This window comes from Ovis aries, chromosome 10, assembly GCF_016772045.2.
Source record: "Ovis aries strain OAR_USU_Benz2616 breed Rambouillet chromosome 10, ARS-UI_Ramb_v3.0, whole genome shotgun sequence".
NCBI lineage: Eukaryota > Metazoa > Chordata > Mammalia > Artiodactyla > Bovidae > Ovis > Ovis aries.
The window spans coordinates 28991204-29016897 of record NC_056063.1 but is presented as its reverse complement, the minus strand read 5'-3'; the positions used below and the strand labels follow the sequence as shown (position 1 = coordinate 29016897).

The following is a 25694-nucleotide window of genomic DNA, read 5'->3' as shown; positions in this document are numbered from 1 at the left end:
AGATGAGCTTGTTTTATCTATGCCAGGCCATGAAGAACAAAAAAACAGGAAAGAATAACTAGGATATGGTTCTGGGTCAGAAAAGGGGTCAGAGAAACCTTTCTAATACAGTATTTAAGCAAGTGTGAATGAAGTAAGGACATGGAATCAATATCTGGGGAAAGAATGATCCAGGAAAGAGAGAAGCAGGTGCAAAGAGCCTGAAGCAGGAGCTTGATCCCCTGCTGAAGGCACAGCAAGAAAGCCAGAAACCTGAGTGATCTGAGTGCAGAGGCGAGTGGCCAGACGGTGGCACAAAGGGTCATGTGGCCCAGGAAGAATCTGGGCCTTTCCTGAGTGAAATGGAGAGCCACTGGATGTTGGGAGGCAGAGCAGTGACAGCCTCTGACCTCGGACCTATGTTTTAAAAGGATCTCTCTTCTTGGAATGATGGAAAAATTATTGAAATAGCGTTGATCATTACACAACATGGTGAATATACTAATGTCACTCAATTGTGTACTTAGATGGTAAACTTCATGTTTTATATATATATTTATTTTAACCACACAAAAATAATATTTTTAAAAAGGATCACTCTGGGACTTCTCTGGTGATCCAGTGGTTAAGACTACCTGCCAAAGCCTGTTATACAGAGTGAAGTAGGTCAAAAAGAGAAAATATCATATATTAATGTATATATGTATGGAATCTAAAATGATTGATTCTATCTAATGAACCTATTTATAGTGAAGAAATGGAGATGCAGACGTAGGAAACAGTCTGCCTTGCCTCAACTAGAGATGGACACACTGGGAGAAGAGAAGGGAGGACAAACTGAGAAAGTAGCATTGACATATACACACAATCGTGTACACAGATAGCTGGCGGGAAGCTGCTGAACAGCACGGGGAGTCCAGCCTGACTCTCTGTGATGACTAGAGGGGTGGGATGGGGTTGGGAGGGAGGCTCAGAAGGGAGGGGTATATGTATATAGTTTTGACTGATTCATGCTGATGTATGGCAGAGACCACTACAACATTGTATAGCAATTATCCTCCAAGAGAGAAAAAAAATCTGCCTGCCAATGCAGGGGACACAGATTCGGTCCCTGGAACAGGAAGATTCCACAGGCCCTGGTGCAACTAAGCACGTGTGCCACAACTACTGAAGCCCGCACGCCCTGGAGTCTGTGCTCCACAACAAGAGAAATCACAGGAATGAGAAGCCCATGCACAACTAGAGAGCAGGCTGGCCACAACTAGAGAAAAGCACGCACAGCAACGAAGATCCAGCACCGCCAAAAATAAATAAATTCGTTTTTTTAAAAAAGGACCGCTCTGGCTGCTTTATGCAAAGTAGACTATAAGATGGCAGAAGTGCGAAGACTAGTTAAAAGACTATTGCCACAGCGCAGTCATGAGAGATGCTGGCTTGGGCTAGCACGGTAGCAATGGAGGTGATCAGAAATGAGCCTACTCCGGACATATTTCAGAGATCGAGCTAACGGAACTTGATGACGACACATAGAAATGTCAGCAACTCTAAAATCTGGTCCAAATAACTAGAAAATAGAGTGGCTGCTTACCAAGACGAGGAAGTGGACATTTGGGAAGTGGAAATCAAGCTTTACTATCACACATTAACTCTGAGATGCCAAATGAGACATCCAAGACAAGGCAGATGAGCAAATGGATGGATGTTTGAGTGTGTGACTGAGAAGTTTATAAACATAGATATGCTATATACAGCCTCTGAGGAAAAAATAGGATACACACCTGTCTCTTCTGTAAGAATCAGAGTGTAGAGTAATGAGTTTGAAACCTTAGTTGCACATTAAATTGTGCAAGAAACTAAAAAAACAATACCCACTCCACTCCTCCAGAGATTGATTTAACTGGCCCAACATGTATGACTCCAGGGCTGTTTAAAGTTCCCAAAGTAATTCTAATCCACTGCCAAGACTGAAACATTCTTTGATGGTTCTTGAACCTAAGAATCACCAGAGTCAAAAGTCATCAATGACTCAGAGTCATTACCTGAGTCATCACTCAGGTAAATCCAGAGCAAGGTCCGTCAAAGCAGCATTTTAATAACCATCTCACTTTGAAAGTCATTGAATTAGGAGAAGTTTACTCTTCAGTAAAGTCCATGCCTCCATCATTTTTCCACAGAGGGTGTTTGTGTAGTGATTCAGCACCAAATTTGTCACTGTTACTTTGTTTTGCATTTAAGGTCACCAGAAGTTAGTGACTAGAATTCACACAGTACACTAAAAGAACAGTTTCCTGTCAGACGTTTCCTTCTCTGACACCATCTCCTCTGGCCCAGAATTGCTTTTAACAGCGAACTCTTGCTCTAACACAGAATGTTAACGTTGGGTTCCAAGAACACTGGCCACCTGCCACTGGCTTCTGGGAGTTACTGGGCCAGGAGGCTGACAAAGTTCCTCCTTGTTCCCTTCTAAGATTTCCAACCCATCTCTCCATATTTCTATTTCAAACTGTCCAGACACTTTAAAATTCATGCTGCCCAGCTGCACTAACCATCCTCCTTCCTCAAGCCCATGACCATCCTGATCATACACAGCGGTGGTCTGTGAACGTCAAGCACATTAGAGTCATTGGGGAAACTTTAAAAAACTTTAAAAACACTATAGCAGGTCCCACTCCAGATCCCTTAAATTAAACCCTCAGGACAGCGCCCAAACATGGTTACTTATAAAGTTCCTTGGAGGATTTTAAGTTGCAGCTGTGGATGAGAACAGCTGACCTAAAACCATAGCTTAGTGCCATCTTCCTCTAAAATGCCTGATATCATTCCCAGGGACTGCAACATTCTTGAGGCTAACCTAAACAGTATCTTTTTCCTCTCAGCTTTAACATTCTTATCTCCAAGAATCTCTGCTTCCCTCTGTCTCAACTTGGCCACCCAATTTCATGTACATGCATACTTAGTCACTCAGTCGTGTCTGGCTTTTTGTGACCCCATGGACAGCAGCCCATCAAGCTCCTCTTTCCATGGGATTTCCCAGGAAGAATACTAGAGTTGGTTGCCATTTCCTTCTCCAGGGGATCTTCCCAACCCAGGGATCAAACCTGAGTCTCCTGCATTGGCAGGCAGATTTTTTTTTTTTTTTTTTTTACCACTGAGCCACCTGGGAAGCTCACTCAGCTTCACAGTATACCAAAATCCTACCCATAGCAACAGCTCTAGAATCTCATGTTTAAGCATCTCACTCACACACTTCCAGGCTCCTTTAACTCTGGAATCCTACCCTCTCCAGCATTTCTTCTCCTGTCATGCATAATGGATCTGTAGACCTCATTGCTTTTGCCGCTACCCACCACCTACCTTCACTCCACTTTTGAACGAGTTAAATTTCATGGATTATAATCACCCCCTTGCTGACAGTCAAAAATATCTTTCCCCCATCTTACTCAACTAGTTCAAACCTTTCCACATGTACACATGCTGAACCATGATATTACTAGAATACAACTGCAATCAAGCCTAATTAAGAGTGCTAAACCTCAAAATGAGCCCTCAATGCTATCAGTCAATCCTAAAATACAATTTATGCTCCTTGATAATTTCAAATTCCCATTATCTGCAGCTTTCCCACACCTTTCTTTTGTATTCCTATTAAGGTATAATTGGGTCTTCCCTAATGACTCAGAGGTAAAGAATCTGCCTGCCAATGCAGGAAACAAGGGTTCAATTCCTGGGTTGGGAAAATCCCCTGGAGGAGGGCACAACAACCCACTCCAGTATTTTTGCCTGGAGAATTCCATGGACAGAGGAGCCTGGCGGGCTACAGTCAGTGGGGTCACAAAGGGTCAGACATGACTGAGCGACTAAACAACAGCAACAAAAGGTATGAATGACATACATTAGTTTAGGTATACAACATAACGATTTGACATCTGTGGCACTGCAAAATGATCACCCCAGTAAGTCTATTTACCATCTGTCACCACAGATAATTACAAAAATTTTTTTTCTTCTGATGAGAACTTCTAAGAGTTAATTTCTCAGCAACTTTAAATTTTGCAACAGAATATTATTGACCAACAGAATGGGAAAGACTAGAAATCTCTTCAAGAAAATTAGATACCAAGGGAACATTTCATGCAAAGATGGGCACCATACAGAACAGAAACGGCATGGATCTAACAGAAGCAGAAGCTATTAAGAAGAGGTGGCAACAATACACAGAAGAACTGTACAAAAAAGGTCTTCATGACCCAGATAACCACGAAGTATGATCACACACCTACAGCCAGACATCCTGGAATGTGAAGTCAAGTGGGCCTTAGGATGCATCTCTACAAACACACCCAGTGGAGGTGATAGAATTCCAGTTGAGTTATTTCAAATCCTAAAAGATGATGCTATGAAAGTGCTGCACTCAATATGCCAGCAAATATGAAACTCAGCAGTAGCCAAAGGACTGGAAAAGGTCAGTTTTCATTCCAATCCCAAGGAAGGGCAATGCCCAAAAGTGTTCAAACCACCACACAAATTGCACTCACTTCACATGCTAGCAAAGTAATGCTCAAATTCTCCAAGTGATGCATCAACAGTACATGAACCGAGAACTTCCAGATGTTCAAGCTGGATTTAGAAAAGGCAGAGGAACCAGAGAACAAATTGCCAACATCTGTTGGATCATAGAAAAAGCAAGAGAATTCCAGAAAAACATCTACTTCTGCTTCAATGACTACGTTAAAGCCTTTGACTGTGTGGATCACAACCAACTGTGGAAAATTCTTAAAGAGATGGGAATACCAGACCACCTTACCTGCCTCCTGAGAAACCTGTATGCAGGTCAAGAAGCAATGGTTAGAACTGGATATGGAACAATGGACTGGTTCCCATCAGGGAAAGCAGTATGTCAAGGCTGTATGTATACTGTCATCCTGTTTATTTAACTCATATGCACAGTACATCATGCGAAATGCCGGGCTGGATGAAATACAAGCTGGAATCAAGACTGCTGGAAGAAATACCAATAACCTCAGATATGCAGATACCACCACCTTTATGGCAGAAAGCAAAGAGAAATTAAAGAGCCTCTTGATCAAGGTGAAAGAGGAGAGAAGTAAATTTGGCTTAAAACTTAACATTCAAAAAATGAAGATCATGGCATCTGGTTCCATCACTTTGTGGCAGATAGATGGGGAAACAATAGAAACAGTGACAAGACTATTTTCTTGGACTCTATATCACTGTGGATGGTGACTGCAGCCATAAAATTAAAAGATGCTTGCTCCCTGGAAGAAAAGCTATGACAAACCTAGACAGCATATTAAAAAGCTGAGACATCACTTTGCCAACAAAGCAATACAGTCAAAGCTATGGTTTTTCCAGTAGTCATATACAGATGTGAGGCTTGGACCATAAAGAAAGCTGAGTGCCAAAGAATTGATGCTTTTAAACTGCAGTGCTGGAGAAGACTTCTGAGAGTCCCCTGGATAGCAAGGATATCAAGCCAGTCAATCCTAAAGGAAATCAACCCTGAATATTCATTGGACTGAGGCTGAAGCTAAAGTTTCAATACTTTGGCCACCTGATGTGAAGAGACGACTCACTGGAAAAGACCCTGATACTGGGAAAGATTGAGGGCAGGAGAACTGGACAACAGAGGATGAGATGGTTGGACGGCATCACTGACTCAATGGACATGAGTTTGAGAGTGCTCCAGGAGATGGTAAAGGACAAGGAAGCCTGGCATGCTGCAGTCCATGGGGTACAAAGAGTCGGACATGACTCAGCAACTGAACAACAACAATTATTGATCACGATGTATATTACCTCCCAAAAGCTTATTTATATAATGACTGGAAATTATATTTTTTGATCTCCACCCATTTTGCTTACCCTCCAACCGCCCCCTCCAACTCTGGCAACCATCAATCTTTTCTCTGTACCTATGAGTTTGGTTTGTCTGTTTTTCAGATTCCACAAATAAGTGAAATTACACAGTCTTTGATTCTGTCTTATTTCACTTAGCACAATACTCTCAAGGTCTATCCATGTTGTCTCAAATGGCAAGATTTCATTCTTTAGCATGGCTGAATGGTAGTCCATTGTACATATTCATCACATCTTCTCTATCCATTCATCCACTGATGGACACTTAGGTTGTTTACATATGCTGGCTACTGTAAATAATGCTGTTTTGAACATTGGGGTGCATGTATCTTTTCAAATTAGTGTTTTTATTTTCTTTGAATAAATAACAGAAGTCATATTGCTGGATCATATGTAGTTCTATTTTTAATTTTTCAAGGAACCTCTATACTGTTTTCCACAATGGCTGCACCAATCTACATTCTCATCAACAGTGCATTAGAGTTTTCTTTTATTCACATCCTTGCCAACATTTGCTATTTCTTCTCCTTTTGAGAGTAACAATTCTAATAAGTGTGAGGTAATATCTCTTTGTGGTTTTGGTTTACACTTCTTTGATGATTAGGGATGTTGAGCATCTTTTCATGTGTCTGTTGGACATCTCTATGTCATCTTTGAAAAAATGTCTATTCAGATCCATTTTCCTAACTGGATTTTTTTGCTGACTTGTATCAGTTCTTTATATATTTTAGAAATCTACCCCTTATTCAATATACAATTTGCAAATATCATCTCCCATTCAACAGGCTGGCTTTTTATTTTGTTACTGGTATCATTCCCTGTGCAGAAGCTTTTTTGTTTATAGTCTCATTTGTTTATTTTTGCTTTTGCTGTCACTGCCTTTGAAGTAAGACTCAAAAATAACACCAAGATCAACATCAGAAATTTACCACCTCTGTTTTCTTCTAGGAGTTTTAAGGTTTTTAGACTTATATTCAAGTCTTTAAGTTAATTTCTGTGTATGGTGTAAGATAGTGGTTCAGTTCCATTCTTTTAAACATGGCCATTCAATTGTCTCAACATCATTTACTCAGGAGACTGTTCTTTTTCCCACTGTATATTCTTGATTCCTTTGTCATAAATTGATTGACCATACGTGCCTGAGTTTATCCAAGGTTCTCTATGCTGCTCCACTGACCTGTGTCACTGTTGTCATGCCAATACCATAACAGTTTTGTTTACTATAGCTTTGTAACATAGATTGAAATCAGGCATACCTCCAGCTTTGTTGTTCTTAACAAATATTGCTTTATTTTTTCAAAACTCTGATTTTGTATAAATTTGGGGGTTGCTCTATTTTTGTGAAAAAAGTCATGAGTATTTTGGTAGGGATTGCATTGAGTCTGTAGATTACTTCAGGCAATATGGTTATTTTAACAATATTAATTCTTCCAAACAAGAACAAAAGACACAGACTGAAAATCAGGGTGTAGAAAAAGATATTTCACACAAATGTTAATGACAAGGAAGTTACAGTAGCAATACTCATATAAGACAAAGTGGATTCTAAGTCAATCTGTAACAAAAAACACAGAAGGGCATTATATATTGATAAAGGGATAAATAAAAAAGAGAATATAATACCAGTTAATCCTATACAACTTATATATAATAATATACAAGTACCTCATATATATATTATAATATACTGTATTATATATAAGAAGTACCTTATAATACAGAAGTACCTAAGTATATAAAGCAAATGAAGGGAAAAACTGGGAACAATAAACAATAGTAGAGACTTTAACACCCAGCTTACATCAATGGACAGATTACCCAGACAGAAAATACAGAAACAGTGGATTTTAATAAGGAAAAGTTAATAATGACACTGTAAACTAGTTATACGTAATAGATATCTACAGGACATTCCATGCAAAATCAGAATACACATGCAATGTTCTCCCGGATGTATCACATGCTAGGCCACAAACAAGTCTCACTGACTATAAGATACAGAAATTATATCAACTATCTTTTCTAACCACAACAGTATGAAATTAGACATCAATTATAGGAAGAAAAATGAGAAAAGAACAAACATGTGGAGACTAAACAACATGCTACTAAAAAAACAAATGTGTCAATAAACAAATCAAAGAGGAAATCAGATAATACCAGGCTCAAATAAAAACAGAAGCACAACTTTCTAAAATCTATGACACACAGCAAAAACAATTCTAAGATGAATGTTTATAGCAATATACACATACCTAAAGAAACAACAATCTCAACCTAATGTAACCTACCAAATAAAGAAATTAGAAAAAGAACAAAGCCCAAAGTCTGCATAAGGAAAGAAATAATAAAAATCAGAGAGAAAACAGAGACTAAAAAAATAGATCAATGAAAACAAGAGCTGATTTTTTAAAAACAAAGTTGATAAGTCTTTCACCAGGTTTATTAAAAAATAAGAGGACACAAGGGGAAAAAGTGACAGAGATTACAACTGATATTACAGAAATACAAACAATCATGAGGATACTATGAATAGTTACATGCCAACAAACTGGACAAGCTTTAAAAAAATGGATGAACTCCTAGAACCATACAATCATCCAAGACTGAATCAGAAAGAAATAATCTGTTGAGTATAATGTTAGCTGTGGGTCTGTCATATATAGTCTTTATCATGTTGAGGTAGGTCCCCTCTACATCCATTCGTCTATAGCTTTTTTAATAAATGGATGTTGAATTTTACCAAAAGGTACTCTGCATCTATTGAGATGATCATAAGGTTTTTATTCTTCAATTTATTAACATATTGTATCACATTGATTGATTTATGGATACTGAAAAGTCCTTGCATCCCTGAGATAAATCCCACTTGATCATGGTGTATGATCATTTTAATATATTGTTGAATTCCATTTGCTATGTTAATTATTTTTTCATCTAAGTATACTATTAATAGTGATATTGGCCAACGTTTTTTTGTGGATCTTTGTCTGGTTTTGGTATCAGGGTGATAACGGTTTCATAGAATGAGTTTGGAAGTGTTCCTTCCTCTGAACTTTCTGGAATAGTTTAAGAAGGGTAGGCGTTAACTGTTCCCTAAAATTGGATAGACTTTACCTGTGAAGCCATCAGGTCTAGGACTTTTGCTTTTGGGGAACTTGTTAATCACAGATTAAACATCAGTATTTGTAACTGGTCTGTTCATGTTTTCTATTTCTTCCCGGTTCAGTTATAGGAAACTGTACCTTTCTAAGAATTTGTTCATTTTTTCTAGGTTGTCCATTTTAATGGCATATAGTTGCTTGTAATAATCTCTTATGGCCCCTTGCATTTCTGTGGTATTGGTTGTAAATTCTTTTTAATTTATAATTTAAAATATTTGGGTCCTCTCCCTTTTTTTCTTGATGAGTCTGGCTAAAGGCTTATCAATTTTATCTTCTGAAAAGTTGGAAGCATCTCCTCTAAAATCACAAACAAGACAGGGATGTTATTCAACAAAGTTTTGGAGTCCAAACCACAGAAATCAGAGAAGAAAAGAAGTAAAACTGTCACTGTTTGCTGATGCCATTATACTACATGTAGAAAATCCTAAAGACACTACCAGAAAACTACTAGAGTGCATCCATGGATTTGGTAAAGTTGCAAAATTACAACATTAATACACAGAAATCCATTAAATTTCTATATACTAACAATGATAGACCAGAAACAGAAAATAAAGGAACAATCCCATGTACCATCAAAAAGAACTAAATATCTAAAAATAAACCTACGTAAGGAGAAGACACTGATGAAAGATACTGAAGATGACACAAACAGATGAAAAATATATAGTATACCATATCCATGAATTGGAAGAATCAATATCATCAAAATGACTGTACTATCCAAGGCAATCTACAGATTCAATTGCAATCCCTATCAAATTACCAATGGCATTTTTCACAGGACTAGAAAAAAAATTTTTAACTTAGATGGAAACACAAAAGACCCAAGAAGTTAAAGCAAACTTGTGAAAGAAAAACAGCTGGAATAATCAGGCTCCCTGACTTAAAACTGTACCACAAAACGACAGTGATCAAAACAGTATGATACTGGCACAAAAACAGACACATAGAGCAATGGGACAGAACAGAGATCCCCAAAAGAAAGCCATGCACATATGTTTGATTAATATATGACAAAGGAGGCAAAAATATATAATGAGGAAGAGACAGTGTCTTCAATAAGTAGTGTTGGAAAAATTGCACAGCTACATGTAAAAGAATGAAATTAGTACATTCTCTACGACTATACACAAAAACAAATTCGAAATGGATTAAAGATCTAAATGTAAGACCAGATACTATAAAACTACCAGAGGAAAACATAGGCAGAAAACTCTTTGACATAAATTACAGCAAGATCTTTTTTGGATCCATCTGCTAGAACAATGGAAAAACAAAAATAACAAATGGGACCTAGTTAAACTAAAAAGCTTTTGCACAGCAAAAGAAACCATAAACAGGACAAAAAGACTACTCTCAGAATGGAAGAAAATATTTGCAAATGAAGCAACTGACAAGGGATTAATCTCCAAAATATATAAACAGCTCAAGCAGCTCAATATATATGTATGTATACATAAGACAATCTAATAAAAAACTGGGTAGAAGACATAAATAGACATTTCTCCAAAGAAGACACAGCGATGGCCAAAAAGCAACATGAAAAATTGATCAATATCACTACTCATCAGGGAAATGCAAATCAAAACTACAATGAGGTATCACCCCACACTGGTAAAAATGGCCATCATAAAAAAATCTATAAATAAGAAATGCTAAAGAGTGTGTGGAGAAAAGAGAACACTTCTACCTGTTGATAGGAATGTAAATTGGTACAACCACTACAGAGAGTAGTAGGGAGGATCCTTAAATATCTAAAAACAAAGCTACTATATGATTCTGCAGTCCCACTACTGAGAATATATCCAGAAAAAAACCATAATTCAAAAAGATTATGCACCCCACAGTTCACTGCAGCATTATTTACAATAAACAAGTCATGAAAGCAACCTAAATGTCAATCAACAGACAAAAGAAGATGTGAGATGCACACACACACACACACGAATACTACTCAGCCATAAAAAATGAAATAATGCTATTTGCAGCGACATGGATGACCTAGGATTATCATACTAAGTGAAGTCAGAGAAAGACAAATATCATATGATATAGCTTATATCTAGAATCTAAAATATATATATGTGTTTATATATATATATATATTTGTGTGTGTGTGTACACACACAAACAAATGAATATATTTACAAAACAGAAATAGACCCACAGACATAGAAAACAAATTCATGGCTACCAAAGGGGAAAGGGGTGGGGAAAGGATAAATTAGGAATTTGGTATTAATATATACATACTACTATATATAAAAGAGATACCCAATAAGGACTTACTATATAGAACAGGGAACTATACTTGATATTTTGTAGTAAACCTGTAAGGGAAAAGAATCTGAAAAAGAATACAGACAACCAAATCACTTTGCTATACACAGACAACCAAATCACTTTGCTATACACCCAAAACTAATATAATACTAGAAGTCAACTATACTTCAGTAAAAATTAAAAAAAAAAACACCTGAGAAATCCAAAATTCAAAAAGACATGTACCACAATCTTCATAACAACACTATTTACAATAACCAGGACATGGAAGCAACCTAGACATCCACTGACAAAGGAACAGATAAAGAAGATGTGATACATATATACAATGGAATATTACTCAGCCATAAAAGGGAACAAATTTGAATCAGCTAAATTGAGGTGGATGAACCTAGAGCCTGTTAAAGAGTGAAGTCAGAAAGTGAAAAACAAGTATCATACATTAATGTATATATACGGAATCTAGAAGAATGGTACTGATGGTACTGACCTATTTACAGGGCAGGAATAGAGACAAGGATATAGAGTACAGACTTGTAGACACAGTGAGGGAAGGAAAGCATGGGATAATTAGAGAGTAGCATTGAAACATGTATATTACCATATGCAAAACAAATAGCCAGTGGGATGCTGTAGTATAACACAGGGAGTTCAACTCAGTATAGCAAGTTCACTTTGTATACCAAAGTGATTTGGTTGCCATGTGACAACCTAGAGGGGTGGGGTAGGAGGAAGGTTCAAGAGGGAATGGACATATGTATACTGATGGCTGATTCACACTGTTGTACAGCAGAAATCAATACAACATTGTAAAGCAATTATCCTCCAATGAAAAATACATTTTTAAAAAATTTAAAAATAAAGAATAAATTGACCTTCAGTGGAAAGGAGAAAAAGAAACAGATAATCTGAAGAGACTAAATTACTCAGTATTTAAATTCAATCAGTAATCACAAACTCCCAACAGAAGTCCAGGACTGGACAGCTTCACAGAGGAATTCTAGCAAACATATAAGGAAGAGTTAATCATTCTTTGTATGTTAATCCTATCTTCTCAAACTACTCAAAACACTAGAGAGGCAGAAAATGAACATGAAAGTGAAGTCACTCCGTCATGTCCAACTCTTTTCGATCCCATGGACTGCAGCCTACCAGGCTCCTCCATCCATGGGATTTTCCAGGCAAGAGTACTGGAGTGGGTTGCCATTGCCTTCTCCAAGAGAGGCAGAAACATTCCCAAATTCATTCTACAAGGCTACCATTACCCTTATACCAAAACTAGATGAAGACACTACAAAAAAAATTACAAGCCAATATCCTTAACTAATATAGATGCAAAATAATCAACAAATATTAGCAAACAATAAACAAACTCGATCATACATCATGATCAAGTGGAATTTATTCTATGGACACAAGGACAGTTCAGGTTCAGTATCTGCAAATCAGTGTGCTACAACATATTATAAATAGAAAGGATAAAAAAATCACATGATCATATCAATTATTGTTTAGTTACTAAGTTATATCCAATTCTTTGGGACCCCTTGGACTGTAACCTGCCAGGCTCCTCTGGCCATGGGATATCCCAGGCAAGAAAGCTGGAGTGGGCTGCCATTTCCTTTCCAGGGGATCTTCCCAACCCAGGGATCGAGCCCACTTCTCTTGTTTGGTTGGCAAATTCTTTACCACTGAGTCACCCAGGAAGCCTCAACCATCTCAATGGATACAGAAAAATCATTTGACAAAAATTCAATACCCAATCATGATAAAAAACTCTTAGAAAAGTTGGTACAGAGGGAACACATCTCAACATAATAAAGGCCATATATGACAAACCCACACCTAGAATCATACCCAATGGTGAAAAACTGAAAGATTTTCTTCTAAAATCAGAAACAAGGTAAGGATGCCCACTCTCACCACTTCTACATAACAAGTTATTTAAAGTCCTAGGCACTGCAATTAGAGGGAAAAAAAGAAATAAAAAGCATCCAAATTGTAAGGGAAGAAGTAAAACTGTCATTATTTGCATATGACATGATATTACATTAAAAAAAAAACCTAAAGACTTCACCAAAAAGCTATTAGAAATAATAAATTAATTGCAGGATACTAGACTAATACACAGAAACCTGTTGCTTTTCTAAACACTAGCATTGGAGTATTAAAAATAGAAAGCAAGAAACAATCCCATTTACAGTCACACAAAAAGAATAATACACCTGGAAATAAACTTAACCAAGGAGCTAAAAAACCTATACCATGAGAAGAATCTCAAGATAATATAATACAAATAACATCCCATGTTCATGGATTGGAAAAATTTTGTTAAAATTCTTCTGTCCATACTTCTGTCAATGGAATTTATAGATTTGAAACAATCTCCAAACTATCCATGACACTTTTCACAGAACCAGAACAATAATCCTAAAATCGGTATGGAATCACAAAAGACCCAAGTAGCCAAAGTAATCTTGAGAAATAAGTAGTAAGGTCAAAGATTTATGCTCTCTGATTTTAGCCTATACTACAAACTACAGTAGTTAGAACAGTATGATATTGGTACAAAAACACATAGAGAAGTGTGAGAGAATAGAGATCCCCCAAAACAGCTATTCACATATGGTTGATTAATTCATGACAAGGAAGGCAAAAATATATAATTAGGAAGAGACCGTCTCTTCAATAAGCTGTGCTGAGGAAACTGCACAGCTATGCATAAAAGAATGAAATTAGAACATTTACAAAGATCATACAAAAAAATAAACTCAAATGGATTAAAGACCTAAATGTAAGACCAGATACTATAAAACCATTAGAGGAAAACATGGGCAGTACATTCTTTGACCTAAGTCTTAGTAATATTTTTTTGGATCTGTCTCATCAAGCAAGGGAAACAAAAGCAAAAATAACCAAATGAGAGTTTATTAAAACTTAAAAGCTTCTGCACAGTAAATAAAATCATCAACAAAATGCAAACACAAGCTTCTAAATGCAAGAAGATATGTGCAAATGATACATCCAATAGGGCAGGGGTCCCAAACCTCTGGGCCATGGACCAGTACCTCCTGTCTGATCAGCGGCAGCATTAAATTAGAAATAAAGTATACAATAAACATAATGCACTTCAGTCATCCCAAAACCATCCCCCTACCCCAGTTCCTAGAGAAACTGTCTTCCATGAAAACGGTTCCTAGTGCCAAAAAGGTTGGGGACCACTCTAATAAGGGGTTACTATCTAAAATATATACAGAGATCATACAAACTGACAAGAAAACAAGCAATCTGATTTAAAAATGGACAAAAAATCTGAACAGACATTTTTACAAAGATGACTTTACAGATAACCAACAGGCACATGAAAAGATGCTCAACATCAATAATCATTAGGGCAATACAAACCAAAACCATAATGAGAAACTAACACACCACTATAAAGCAACTATACTTCAATAAAAATTTTTAGAAAACCACGAGATATTACCTCATATCAAGAATGGCTGTCATAAAAAAGACAACAAATTATCAGTGCTGGCAAGGATGTGGAGAAAAGGGAACACTGGTACACTGATTGTAGGAATATAAATTGGTAAGGATTTACTATAAAAACACTATGGAGATTCCTCAAATAATTAAAAATAGAACCATCATATAATCCAGCATTTCCACTCCTCAGTATTTATTTGAAGAAAATGAAAACACTAATGCAAAATGATACATGTACCCTTATTTTCATTGAAGCATTGTTTACAATACCCAAGATATGGAACCAAAGTGCCATTGATAGATGGATATTACTCAACCATAAAAAAGAATGAAATCTTGTCATTTCTTACAAAATGGATGACCCAAACGGTATTATGCTAAGTAAAATCAGTCGGACAAATACTATATGATTTCACATATATTCAGAATTTAAAAAACAAATGAGCAAACATAACCAAACAGAAACAATCATAGATTCACAGAACAAACAGGTGGTTGCCGGAGAGGAAGGATTTGAGGAAGCAACAAGATACAGAAATGGGAATCAAGAGGTACAAGCTACTAGGTATAAACTAAGATACAAAGATGTACTGCACAGCATAGGGAATATAATCGGGATCTAATTATAATTTTAAGTATAATCTATAAAAATATCAAATCATGTTGTACATCTGAAATTAATATAACACTGTAAATCAACTATACATCAATTTAAAAAATCAGATAATCTTATCTTTACTCCCAAATCTATAAACCTATCTTTATCTAGTTCAAGTCCATGTTCCAGCTGTACCATCTTTTTACAGTAGAAGAAATTCACTGTTCCCAGCAGGTCTGGACTACATCTCTTCTCCCTTTCCACAGGTTTTGTACTTGTAAGAATGTTTTCTTGCTGCTGTAACATCAGCTTCCCTCTACTGAATCATTTCCATTAACAAACTTACTCAATTCTACCTCCTTTTAGTGCATCACTGCTTTTTAAGAGCAAAACTTCTAAAAAGCATTCTCTTTATTTACTGCCTTCACATTATTAACTTTGGCTTCTATCCATACCAGTCCATAAAAGCTTCTCTTTTCCAAGATGGCCAGACACCTTCATGTCACAAAATCCAAAAGATGTGTCTATCTTCAGCTTTTTTATTCACCAAAGGATCAGAACAACTCCTCCTTTTTGAAATACTGTTTTATATTTCCTTTCATGACACCATCCTGTTGACCTCCTCTTTCATCTAACCTAAAAACTTCTTTCTATCTAAAGTGTAGTCAGGAGACTAGTGGCATTGACTGCTAATCTAAGAAGTTCCCAAATGCTAAGTCTGAGACCCATGACCCACTGAATTGGAACATCCAACTAGTAAGACAGACTACCAGGGAAAAGAAGGGAAACAAGATGCTGGAGTAAAACAACTTGAGCTCGCCTTCTCTCATGAAGCACAATTAGAACTGCTTGCTGAACCATCAGCAAAAAAGACTGGAACCTACCAAAAGACATCCAAAGACAAACGGCAAAGAGATAGGAAGAGGGGTGGCTTTGTGATATAATCAAATCTAATACCGCTGCATAGGCGACCAAGGAACTGAGATGGAGCTGACATAATAATGTTAGAAATAAAGTGCCTGACAAAAGTAATATGCTTCAGTCATCCCAAAACCATCTCCTACCCTGGGTCTGCGGGAAAAATTGTCTTCCACAAAACAGTTTCTGGAGCCAAAAAGGTTGGGGACTGCTGATTAATGTGATATAGCATATTAACAACTGAAAGAATAAAAACACCACAATAATCTATTTTGATGGAGAAAGAGCCTCTGATGCAATTCAACACCCATTTATGATAAAAAGAAAAAATCCCCCTCAACATAATAAAGGCCAAATATGACAATCCGACAGGAAACATCATTCTCAATGGTGAAAAACTGAAAGCATTTTCTCTAAGATCAGGAACAAGACAAGAATGCCTACTCTCATCACTATTCATCAACATCATTTGGAAGTCCTGGCCATGGCAATCAGAGAATAAACAGAAATTAGAGAAGTCCAAACTGAAAAATAAGTAGTAAACCTGTCACTGCTTGCAGATGACATGACACTTTATATAGACAATCCTAAAGATGTCACCAGAAAACTACTGCTCTATTGTGGATAAGAATCCCATAGAAGAAATGGAGTAGCCCTCATAGTCAACAAGAGTTTGAAATACAGTTCTTGGGTGCAAATTTAAAAACAACAGAATGATCTTAGTTCCTTTCCAAGACAAATGATTCAACATCACAGAAATCCAAATCTATGCCCCAACTAGTGGTGCCAAAAAAAGCTGAACTTGACCAGTTCTATGAAGACCTACAACATCCTCTAGAACTAACAACAACAAAAAAACTGTTATCACAGGAGACTGGTGTGCAAACGTAGGAAGTCAAGAAGAATACCTGGGATAATAGGTAAGTTTGGCCTTGGAGTACAAAATGCAGCAGGGCAAAGGCTAAAGAGTTTTCTCAAGAGAACACACTGGTCATGGCAAACACCCTCTTCCAATGTGACCAGAGATCAAACTGTCAACATTCACTAGACCGTGGAGAAAGAAAGCAAATTCCAGGCTACACTACTTCTGCTTCACTGACTATACTAAAGCCTTTGACTCTGTGGATCACAACAAACTGGAAAACTCTTAAAGAGATGGGAGTACCAGATTGCCTAATCTGTCTCTTCCAAAAACTGTATGCAGGTCAAGAAGCAACAGTTAGAATCAGACATGGAACAACAGACTGGCCACAACTGGTAAAGAAATATGACAAGGCTGCATATTGTCACCCTGCTTACTTATTTAACAAGCTACAATCAAGATTGCCAGGAGAAATATCAACAACCTCATGTATGCAAATGATACCACTCGAATGGCAGAAAGTGAAGAAAAACTAAAGCGCTTCTTGATGAAGGTGAAAGAGGAGAGTCAAAAAGCTGGTTTAAAACTCAACATTCAAAAATCTAAGATCATGGCATCTGGTCCCATCACTTTAGGGCAAATAGAAGGGGAAAAAATGAAAGTAGTGACAGATTTTATTTTCTTGGACTCCAAAATCACTCTGGACAGTGACTGCAGCCATGAAATTAAAAGACACTTGCTCCTCAGAATGAAAGCTATGACAAATCTAGACAGCATATTAAAAAGCAGAAACATCACTTTGCTTACAAAGGTCTGTACAGTCAAAGCCATGGTTTTTCTAGTAGTCTTGGATGGATGTGAGATTTAGACTAAAGAAGGCTGAGTGCCAAAGAATACTTTGAATTGTGCTGCTGGAGAGGACTCTTGAGAGTCCCCTTGGGCTGCAAGGAGATAAATCAGTCAATGCAAAAGGGAATCAACCCTGAATATTTATTGGAAGGACTGATGATGAAGTTCCAATACTTTAGCCTCTGATGTGAAGAGCCAACTCATTGGAAAAGACCTTGATGCTGGGACAGATGAAGGGCAGGAGAAGAGGACGGAAGAGGATGAGATGGTTGGATAGCATAACTGACTCAATGACATCAATCTGAGCAAACTCTGGGAGATACTGAAAAACAGGAACCTGGAGAGCTACAGTCCATGGGGTCGCAAAGAGCTGGACACAACTTAGTGACTGACGAACAGCAGCAGCAACAATCAATGAATTTGGTAAACCTGCAAAGGACAAAATTAATACACAGAAATCTCTGGCATTCCTATACACTAGTAATGTAAGACTGGAAACAGAAATTAAGGAAACAATCCCATTTACCTTTGCAACAAAAAGAATAAAATCGCTACAAATAAACCTATCTAAGGATGTAAAACACATGTACTCAGAAATCTATAATATAGGGATGAAAGAAATCAAAAGCAACACAAATACATGGAGTGATTACCATGTTCTTGGATCAGAAGAATATTGTGAACTACACTACCCAAAACAATCTACATATCCAATGCAACCCCTATCAAATGACTAAAGGCATTTTTCATAGAACTAGAACAAAAACTTTTATAATTTGTATGGAAACACAAAAGACCCTGAAAAGCCAAAGCAATTTTGAGAGAGAAAGAGTTAGAGGAATCAGGCTCCCTGACTTCATACTATACTACAAAGCTACAGCAATCAAGACCGTTGTTTACTGTTTAGTGGCTAAGTCATGTCTGACTCCTTTGTGACCCTATGGACTGCAGCCTGCCAGCCTCCATGGGGGATTTCCCAGGAACGAATACTGGAGAGGGTTGCCATTTCCTCCATTTCCTTCTCCAGGGGATCTTTCCAACCCAGGTATCCAACTCAAGTCTCCTGCACTGGCAGGCAGATTCTTTACAACTCAGCCACCAAGGAAGCCCCAGTCAAGACGGCAGTGGCATCAAAACCAGGACTGTAGAGCAATGAAATAGGATTGAAAGACCAGAGATAAACCAACGCATATATGATCATCTAATCTGTGATAAAGGAGGCAACAATACATAATGGAGAAAAGACAGTCTCTTCAATAAGTGATGGTGGGAAAACTGGACAGCTACATGGAAAATAATGGAATTAGAACATTCTGTAACTCGGAACAGAAAAATAAAAACTCAAAATGGATTAAATACCTAAATGTAAGGCTGGACACTATAAAACTCTTAGAGGAAAACAGAGGCAGAACACTCTTGAATATAAATCACAGCTTTCTAAGGCCCACTTGACTTCACATTCCAGGATGTCTGGCTCTAGGTGAGTGATCACACCATCGTGATTATCTGGGTCATGAAGCTCTTTTTTAGAGAACGCAAATCAAATTTATAATGAGGTATCACCACACATCAGTCAGAAATGCCATCATCAATATGTCTACAAATAATAAATGCTGGAGAGGTTGTGGAGAAAAGAGAATCCTCTTACACTGTTGGTGGGAATGTAAATTGATGCAGCCATTAAGAGGAAGAGTATGAAGATTCCTTTGAAAACTAAAAACAGAACTATCACATGACCCATCAATCCTACTTTAGATATATACCCAAAGAAAACCATAATTCCAAAATATACATGAAGCCCAGCCTTCACTGCTACACTATTTACTATAGACAAGATACGGAAGCAAAGTTAATGCCCACTGACAGAGGAATGAACAAAGATGTGGTACATATATACAATGGATATTACTCAGCCATTAAAAAATAATGCCATTTGCAAAGACATGGATGGACTCAGACATTACCAAATGACCATATTAAGTCAGACAGAAAAAGACAATTATATGATATCACTTATATGTGGAATCTTTTTTTTAATGATGCAAATAAATATATTTATAAAACAGAAAATGACTTACAGATATCAAGAACAGAGTTGTGATTGCCAAGATGATGGGGGAAACAAATATAGGGATGGGGTGGGACGGATCAGAAGTTTGGGAGGGACACACACAGGCTACTACTCATGGGATGGATGGCCAGCAGGGACCCTGATGTACAGTATGGGGAGCTCTAATCAGTACTCTATGTGGCTTATTTGAATGGGAGTCTGTGAGGAAATGAATATATGTATGTGTAACTGGGTCACTGTGCTGTACACTTTAGGCTATCACAACATTGTAAATCAACTATACTTCAATAAAATTATTTTTTTAAACTATAAGATATCACCTCACCCTGGTCAGAATGACCATCATCAATAAGTCTACAAATAGGACTTCCTTGGTAGCCCAGCACTTAAGAATCCACCTGCCGGACTTCCCTGGTGGTCCAGTGGATAAGAGTCCATCTGCCATGAACACAAATTTGATCCCTGGTCTGGGAATGCCGCGGATCAACTAAGCCCATGCGCCACAATTGCTGAGCCCTCGCACTCAACTACTGAAGCTCATGCTCCACCAACAAGAAGCCACCTCAATGCCTGCACACCGAAATGGGGAGCAGCCCCTGCTCACCAGCCACAACTAGAGAAAACCCACAACGAAAACCCAGCAGAGCCAAAAAGAAAAAAGAAAAAAAGAATCGGCCTATTAGTGCAGCAACAATGGGTTTGATCCCTGGTCCAGGAAGATTCCACATGTGCTGGGGCAACTGCGCCCATGGACCACAGCTAACTGAGCCAGTGCTCTAGAGCTCGTGAACCTCGAGCCCGTGCTCCACGAGAGGCCCCCACAATGAGAAGCCCAAGCACTGCAACAAAGAGTAGCCTCTGCTCACTGCCACTAGAGAAAGCTTGCACTCAGCAATGAAGACCCAGTGCAGCCAAAAATCAAATAAATATAAATGTTTTTAAAAGTCTACAAACAAGTGCTGGAGAGGGTGTGGAGAAAGGGAACCCTCCTACACTGTTGGTGGGAACGGAAGTTGGTGCAGCTACTATGGAGAACAGTAATGGAGGCTCCTTCAAAAACTAAAAACAGAGCTACCATATGATCCAGCAATCACACTCCTGGGCATGTATCTGGAGGAATCCATGGCTTCAAAAAATACATGCATCCCATTGTTCTGCCACATTATTAACAACAGCCAGGACACAGAAGCAACCTAATCACCCATGGACAGAGGAATGGATAAAGAAGATGGGATATATATCCAATGGAATACTACTCAGCAATCAAAAAGAATAAAATACCATTAGCACAACAGGGATGGACCTGGAGATTATAGTATTACATCAGTCAGACAGAGAAAGACAAATACCATAAGTGAAATACAATTTCACTTGTAAGAGGAATCTAAAAAAAAAAGATACAAATAAGCTTATTACAAAACAGAAACACACTCACAAAATGGAACTTATGATTACAAAAGGAGAAAAGTAAAGAGAAGAGACAAATTGAGAGTTTGGGATTGACATATATATACTAAGATATTTTAAATAGATAACCAAAAAAGATCTACTGTATAGCACAGAAAACTCTGCTCCATATTCTCTAAAAAGGTATAAGGGAAAAGATTCTGAAAAAGAATAGCTACAGATGCATGTATAACTGAATCACTTTGCTATATACCTGAAAGTAATACAACATTGTTAGTCAACTGTTCAGTTCAGTTGCTCAGTCATGTCCAACTTTTTGCAACCCCATGGATTACAGCATGCCAGGCCACCCTGTTCATCATCAACTCCTGGAGTTTACCCAACTCACATCCATTGAGCTGGTGATGCCATCCAACCATCTCATCCTGTCATCCCCTCTTCCTTCCACCTTCAATCTTTCCCAGCATCAAAGTCTTTTCAATTGAGTCAGCTCTACACATCAGGTGGCCAAAGTATTGGGGCTTCAGTTTCAGCAGCACTCCTTCCAATGAATATTCAGGACTGATTGCCTTTAGGATGGACTGGTTGGATCTCCTTGCAGCCCAAGGGACTCTCAAGAGTCTTCTCCAACACCACAGTTCAAAACCATCAATTCTTCAGTGCTCAGCTTTCTTTATAGTCCAACTTTCACATCCAAACATGACTACTGGAAAAATTATAGATTTGACTAGATGGACCTTTGTTGACAAAGTAATGTCTCTGCTTTTTAATATGCTGTCTAGGTTGGTCACAGCTTCTCTTCCAAGGAGCGAGTGTCCTTTAATTTCATGGCTGTAGTCACCATCTGCAGTGATTGTGGAGCCCAACTGTTTCCATTGTTTCACCTTTTATTTGCCATGAAATGATGGGACTGGATGCCATGATCTTAGTTTTCTGAATTTTGAGTTTTAAGCCAACTTTTTCACTCTCCTCTTTCACCTTCAAGAGGCTCTTTAGTTCTTCTCTTCTGCCATAAGGGTGGTGTCATCTGCCTATCTGAAGTTATTGATACTTCTTTCAACAATCTTGATTCCAGCTTGTGTTGCATCCAGCCTGGCATCTAACTGGATGTACAGTGCATAGAACTTAAATAAGCAGGGTGAGAATATACAGCCTTGACATAATCCTTTCCCAATGTGGAACCATTCTGTTGTGCCATGTTCGGTTCCAACTGCTGCTTCTTGACCTGCATACAGATTTCTCAGGAGGCAGGTCAGGTGGTCTGGTATTCCCATCTCTTTCAGAATTTTCCACAGTTTGTTGTGATCCACACAATCAAAGGCTTTGAAGTAGTCAATAAAGCAGATGTTTTTCTCGAACTCTCTTGCTTTTCAATGATCCAATGGATGTTGGCAATTTGATTTCTGGTTCTTCTGCCTTTTCTAAATCCAGCTTCAACGTCTGGAAGCTCTCAGTTCACATACTGTTGAAGCCTTGCTTGGAGAATTTTGAGCATTACTTTGCTAGCGTGTGAGAAGAGTGCAATTGTGTGACAGTTCGAACTGTCTTAGGCATTGCCTTTCTTTGGGATTGGAATGAAAACTGACCTTTTCCAGTCCTGTGGCCACTGCTGAGTTTTCCAAACTTGCTGGCATACTGAATGCAACACTTTCACAGCATCATCTTTTAGGATTTCAAATAGCTTAACTGGAATTCCATCACCTCCACTAGCTTTGTTGGTAGTGATAGGTCCTAAGGCCTATTTGACTTCGCATTCCAGGATGTCTGGCTCTAGGTGAGTGATCACATCATCATGGTTATCTTGGTCATGAAGACCTTTTTTGTACAGTTCTTTTGTGTGTTCTCGACACATCTTTTTCATATTTTCTGCTTCTGTTCAGTCCATACCATTTCTGTCCTTTACTGTGCCAGTCATTGCATGAAACATTCCCTTGGTATCTCTAATTTTCTTGACGAGATCTCTAATCTTTCCCATTCTGTTCTTTTCCTCTATCTCTTTGCACTGATCACTGAGGAAGGATTTCTTATCTCTCCTTGCTATTCTTTGGAACTCTGCTTTCAGATGGGTGTATGTTTCCTTTTCTCCTTTGCCTTTAGCGTCTCTTCTATTCTCAGCTATTTGTCAGGCCTCCTCAACCATTTTGCCTTTTCGCATTTTCTTGGGGCTGGTCTGGATCGCTGACCCCTGCACAATGTCACAAATCTCCATCCATAGTTCTTCAGGCACCTATCAGATCTAGTCCCTTGAATCTATTTGTCACTTCAATTATATCATCATAAGGGATGTGATTTAGGTCATACCTGAATGGTCTAGTGGTTTTCCCTACTTTCTTCAATTTAAATCTGAATTTCACAATAAGAAGTTCATGATGTGAGCCACAGCCAGCTCCCAGTCTTGTTTTTACTGACTGTATAGAGCTTCTCCATCTTTGGCTGCAAATAATACAATGAATCAGTGTCAATCCTAAACTCTTAATTTATCCCTCCCTTCCCCCAACCTTTCCCCTTTGGTAACTATAAGTTGTTTCCACACCCCACCCCCATCTTTTTTTTTTTTTTAACTTTTTATCATAGTTGCTATGCAGTCTTTTTTTTTTTTTTAGGATAATGGCTTTACAGAATTTTGTTTTTCTTTTATTTGAACTTTTATTGTTGTTAATAAAATTTTTTTAGAATAGTTTTATGTTCACAGTAAAAATGAGCCAGAAGTACAGAGAATTCCCATATAGCCCCTTCCCCCAACACCTTACAATCTGCCCAATATTGACATCCCCCATCAGAGTGCATTTGTTACAATCAATGAACTTATGATGACATATTTTAGCACCCAAAGTCCATCGTTTATACTCAGGTTCACTCTTGGTGTTTTACAGGTTTTGACAAAAGTATTATAATATGCATTTGCCATCACAGTGATGTACAGAATACTTTTACTACCCTAAATTGCAGCCATGAAATTACAAGACGCTTACTCCTTGGAAGAAAAGTTATGACCAACCTAGATAGCATATTAAAAACCAGAGATATTACTTTGCCAACAAAGGTCTGTTGAGTCAAGGCTATGGTTTTTCCAGTAGTCATGTATGGATGTGAGAGTTGGACTGTGAAGAAAGCTGAGTGCCAAAGAATTGATGCTTTTGAAGTGTGGTGTTGGAGAAGACTCTTGAGAGTCCCTTGGACTGCAAGGAGATCCAACCAGTCCATTCTGAAGGAGATCAGTCCTGGGTGTTCTTTGGAAGGAATGATGCTAAAGCTGAAACTCCAGTACTTTGGCCACTTCATGCGAAGAGCTGACTCATTAGAAAAGACTCTGATGCTTGGAGCGATTGGGGGCAGGAGGAAAAGGGGACGACAGAGGATGAGATGGCTGGATGGCATCACCGACTCGATGGATGTGAGTTTGAGTGAACTCTGGGAGATGGTGATGGACAGGGAGGCCTGGCATGCTGCAATTCATGAGGTCGCAAAGAGTCGGACATGACTGAGTGCCTGAACTGAACTATCCTTTGTGCTGTGCTGATTCATCCTTCCCTCCCTCCTAAGCCCCTGGATACCAATGATTTTTTTTTTTTAGTATCTCCATAGTTTTGCCTTTACAGAACATCATATACTTGGAATCATAAGGTATGTCAACTTGCCTTCATATCTTCTCATGGTTTAATAGCTCATATCTTTTTAGTGCTGAATAGTATTTTATTGTCTCACTATCATAGTTCATTTATCTATTCATATACCAAAAGATAATTTGGTGGCTTCCAAATTTTGTTAATTATGAATAAAGTTACTAGAAACATACGTGCATAGGTTTTCATGTGAATGTAAGCTTTCAGTTCATTTGGGTAAATACCAAGGAGTGCAATTGCTGTATCATATAGTAAGAGTATGTTTAGTTCTGTAAGAAGCTGTCAAACTGTCTTCCAATGTGGCTGCACAATTTTGCCATTCCTAGGAGCAGTGAATGAAAATCCTTTTGCTCTACATCCTTAGGGCATTTGGTGGTGTCAGTGTTCTGGATCTTGGCTATTCTCGTGTGTGTTTAGTCACTAAGTCATGTCTCACTTGTTTGTGACCCCATGGACTATAACCTGCCAGGATCCTCTGTCCATGGGATTTCTTAGGCAAGAATACTGGAAAGGGTTGCCATTTCCTTCTCCAAGGGATTTTCCCAACCCAGAGATCAAACCCATGTCTCTT

General features: G+C 38.1%; 1 protein-coding gene across 33 annotated transcripts in view; it reads right to left on the bottom strand.

The window, feature by feature from the left end:
- The window catches only part of ZAR1L (zygote arrest 1 like), a 91239-nt gene that overhangs the window by 43922 nt on the left and 21623 nt on the right, over positions 1 to 25694 (bottom strand). The window contains exon 4 of one of the 33 annotated variants that reach the window (XM_060394461.1): positions 6706 to 23933. The exons of the other annotated variants lie outside the window; for them this stretch is intronic. Coding sequence (XP_060250444.1) covers positions 23865 to 23933 — 69 coding nt within the window. The 3' untranslated portion in view covers positions 6706 to 23864. Of the gene's footprint in view, positions 1 to 6705; positions 23934 to 25694 lie in introns of those variants that run through there. 33 annotated transcript variants of the gene reach the window in all.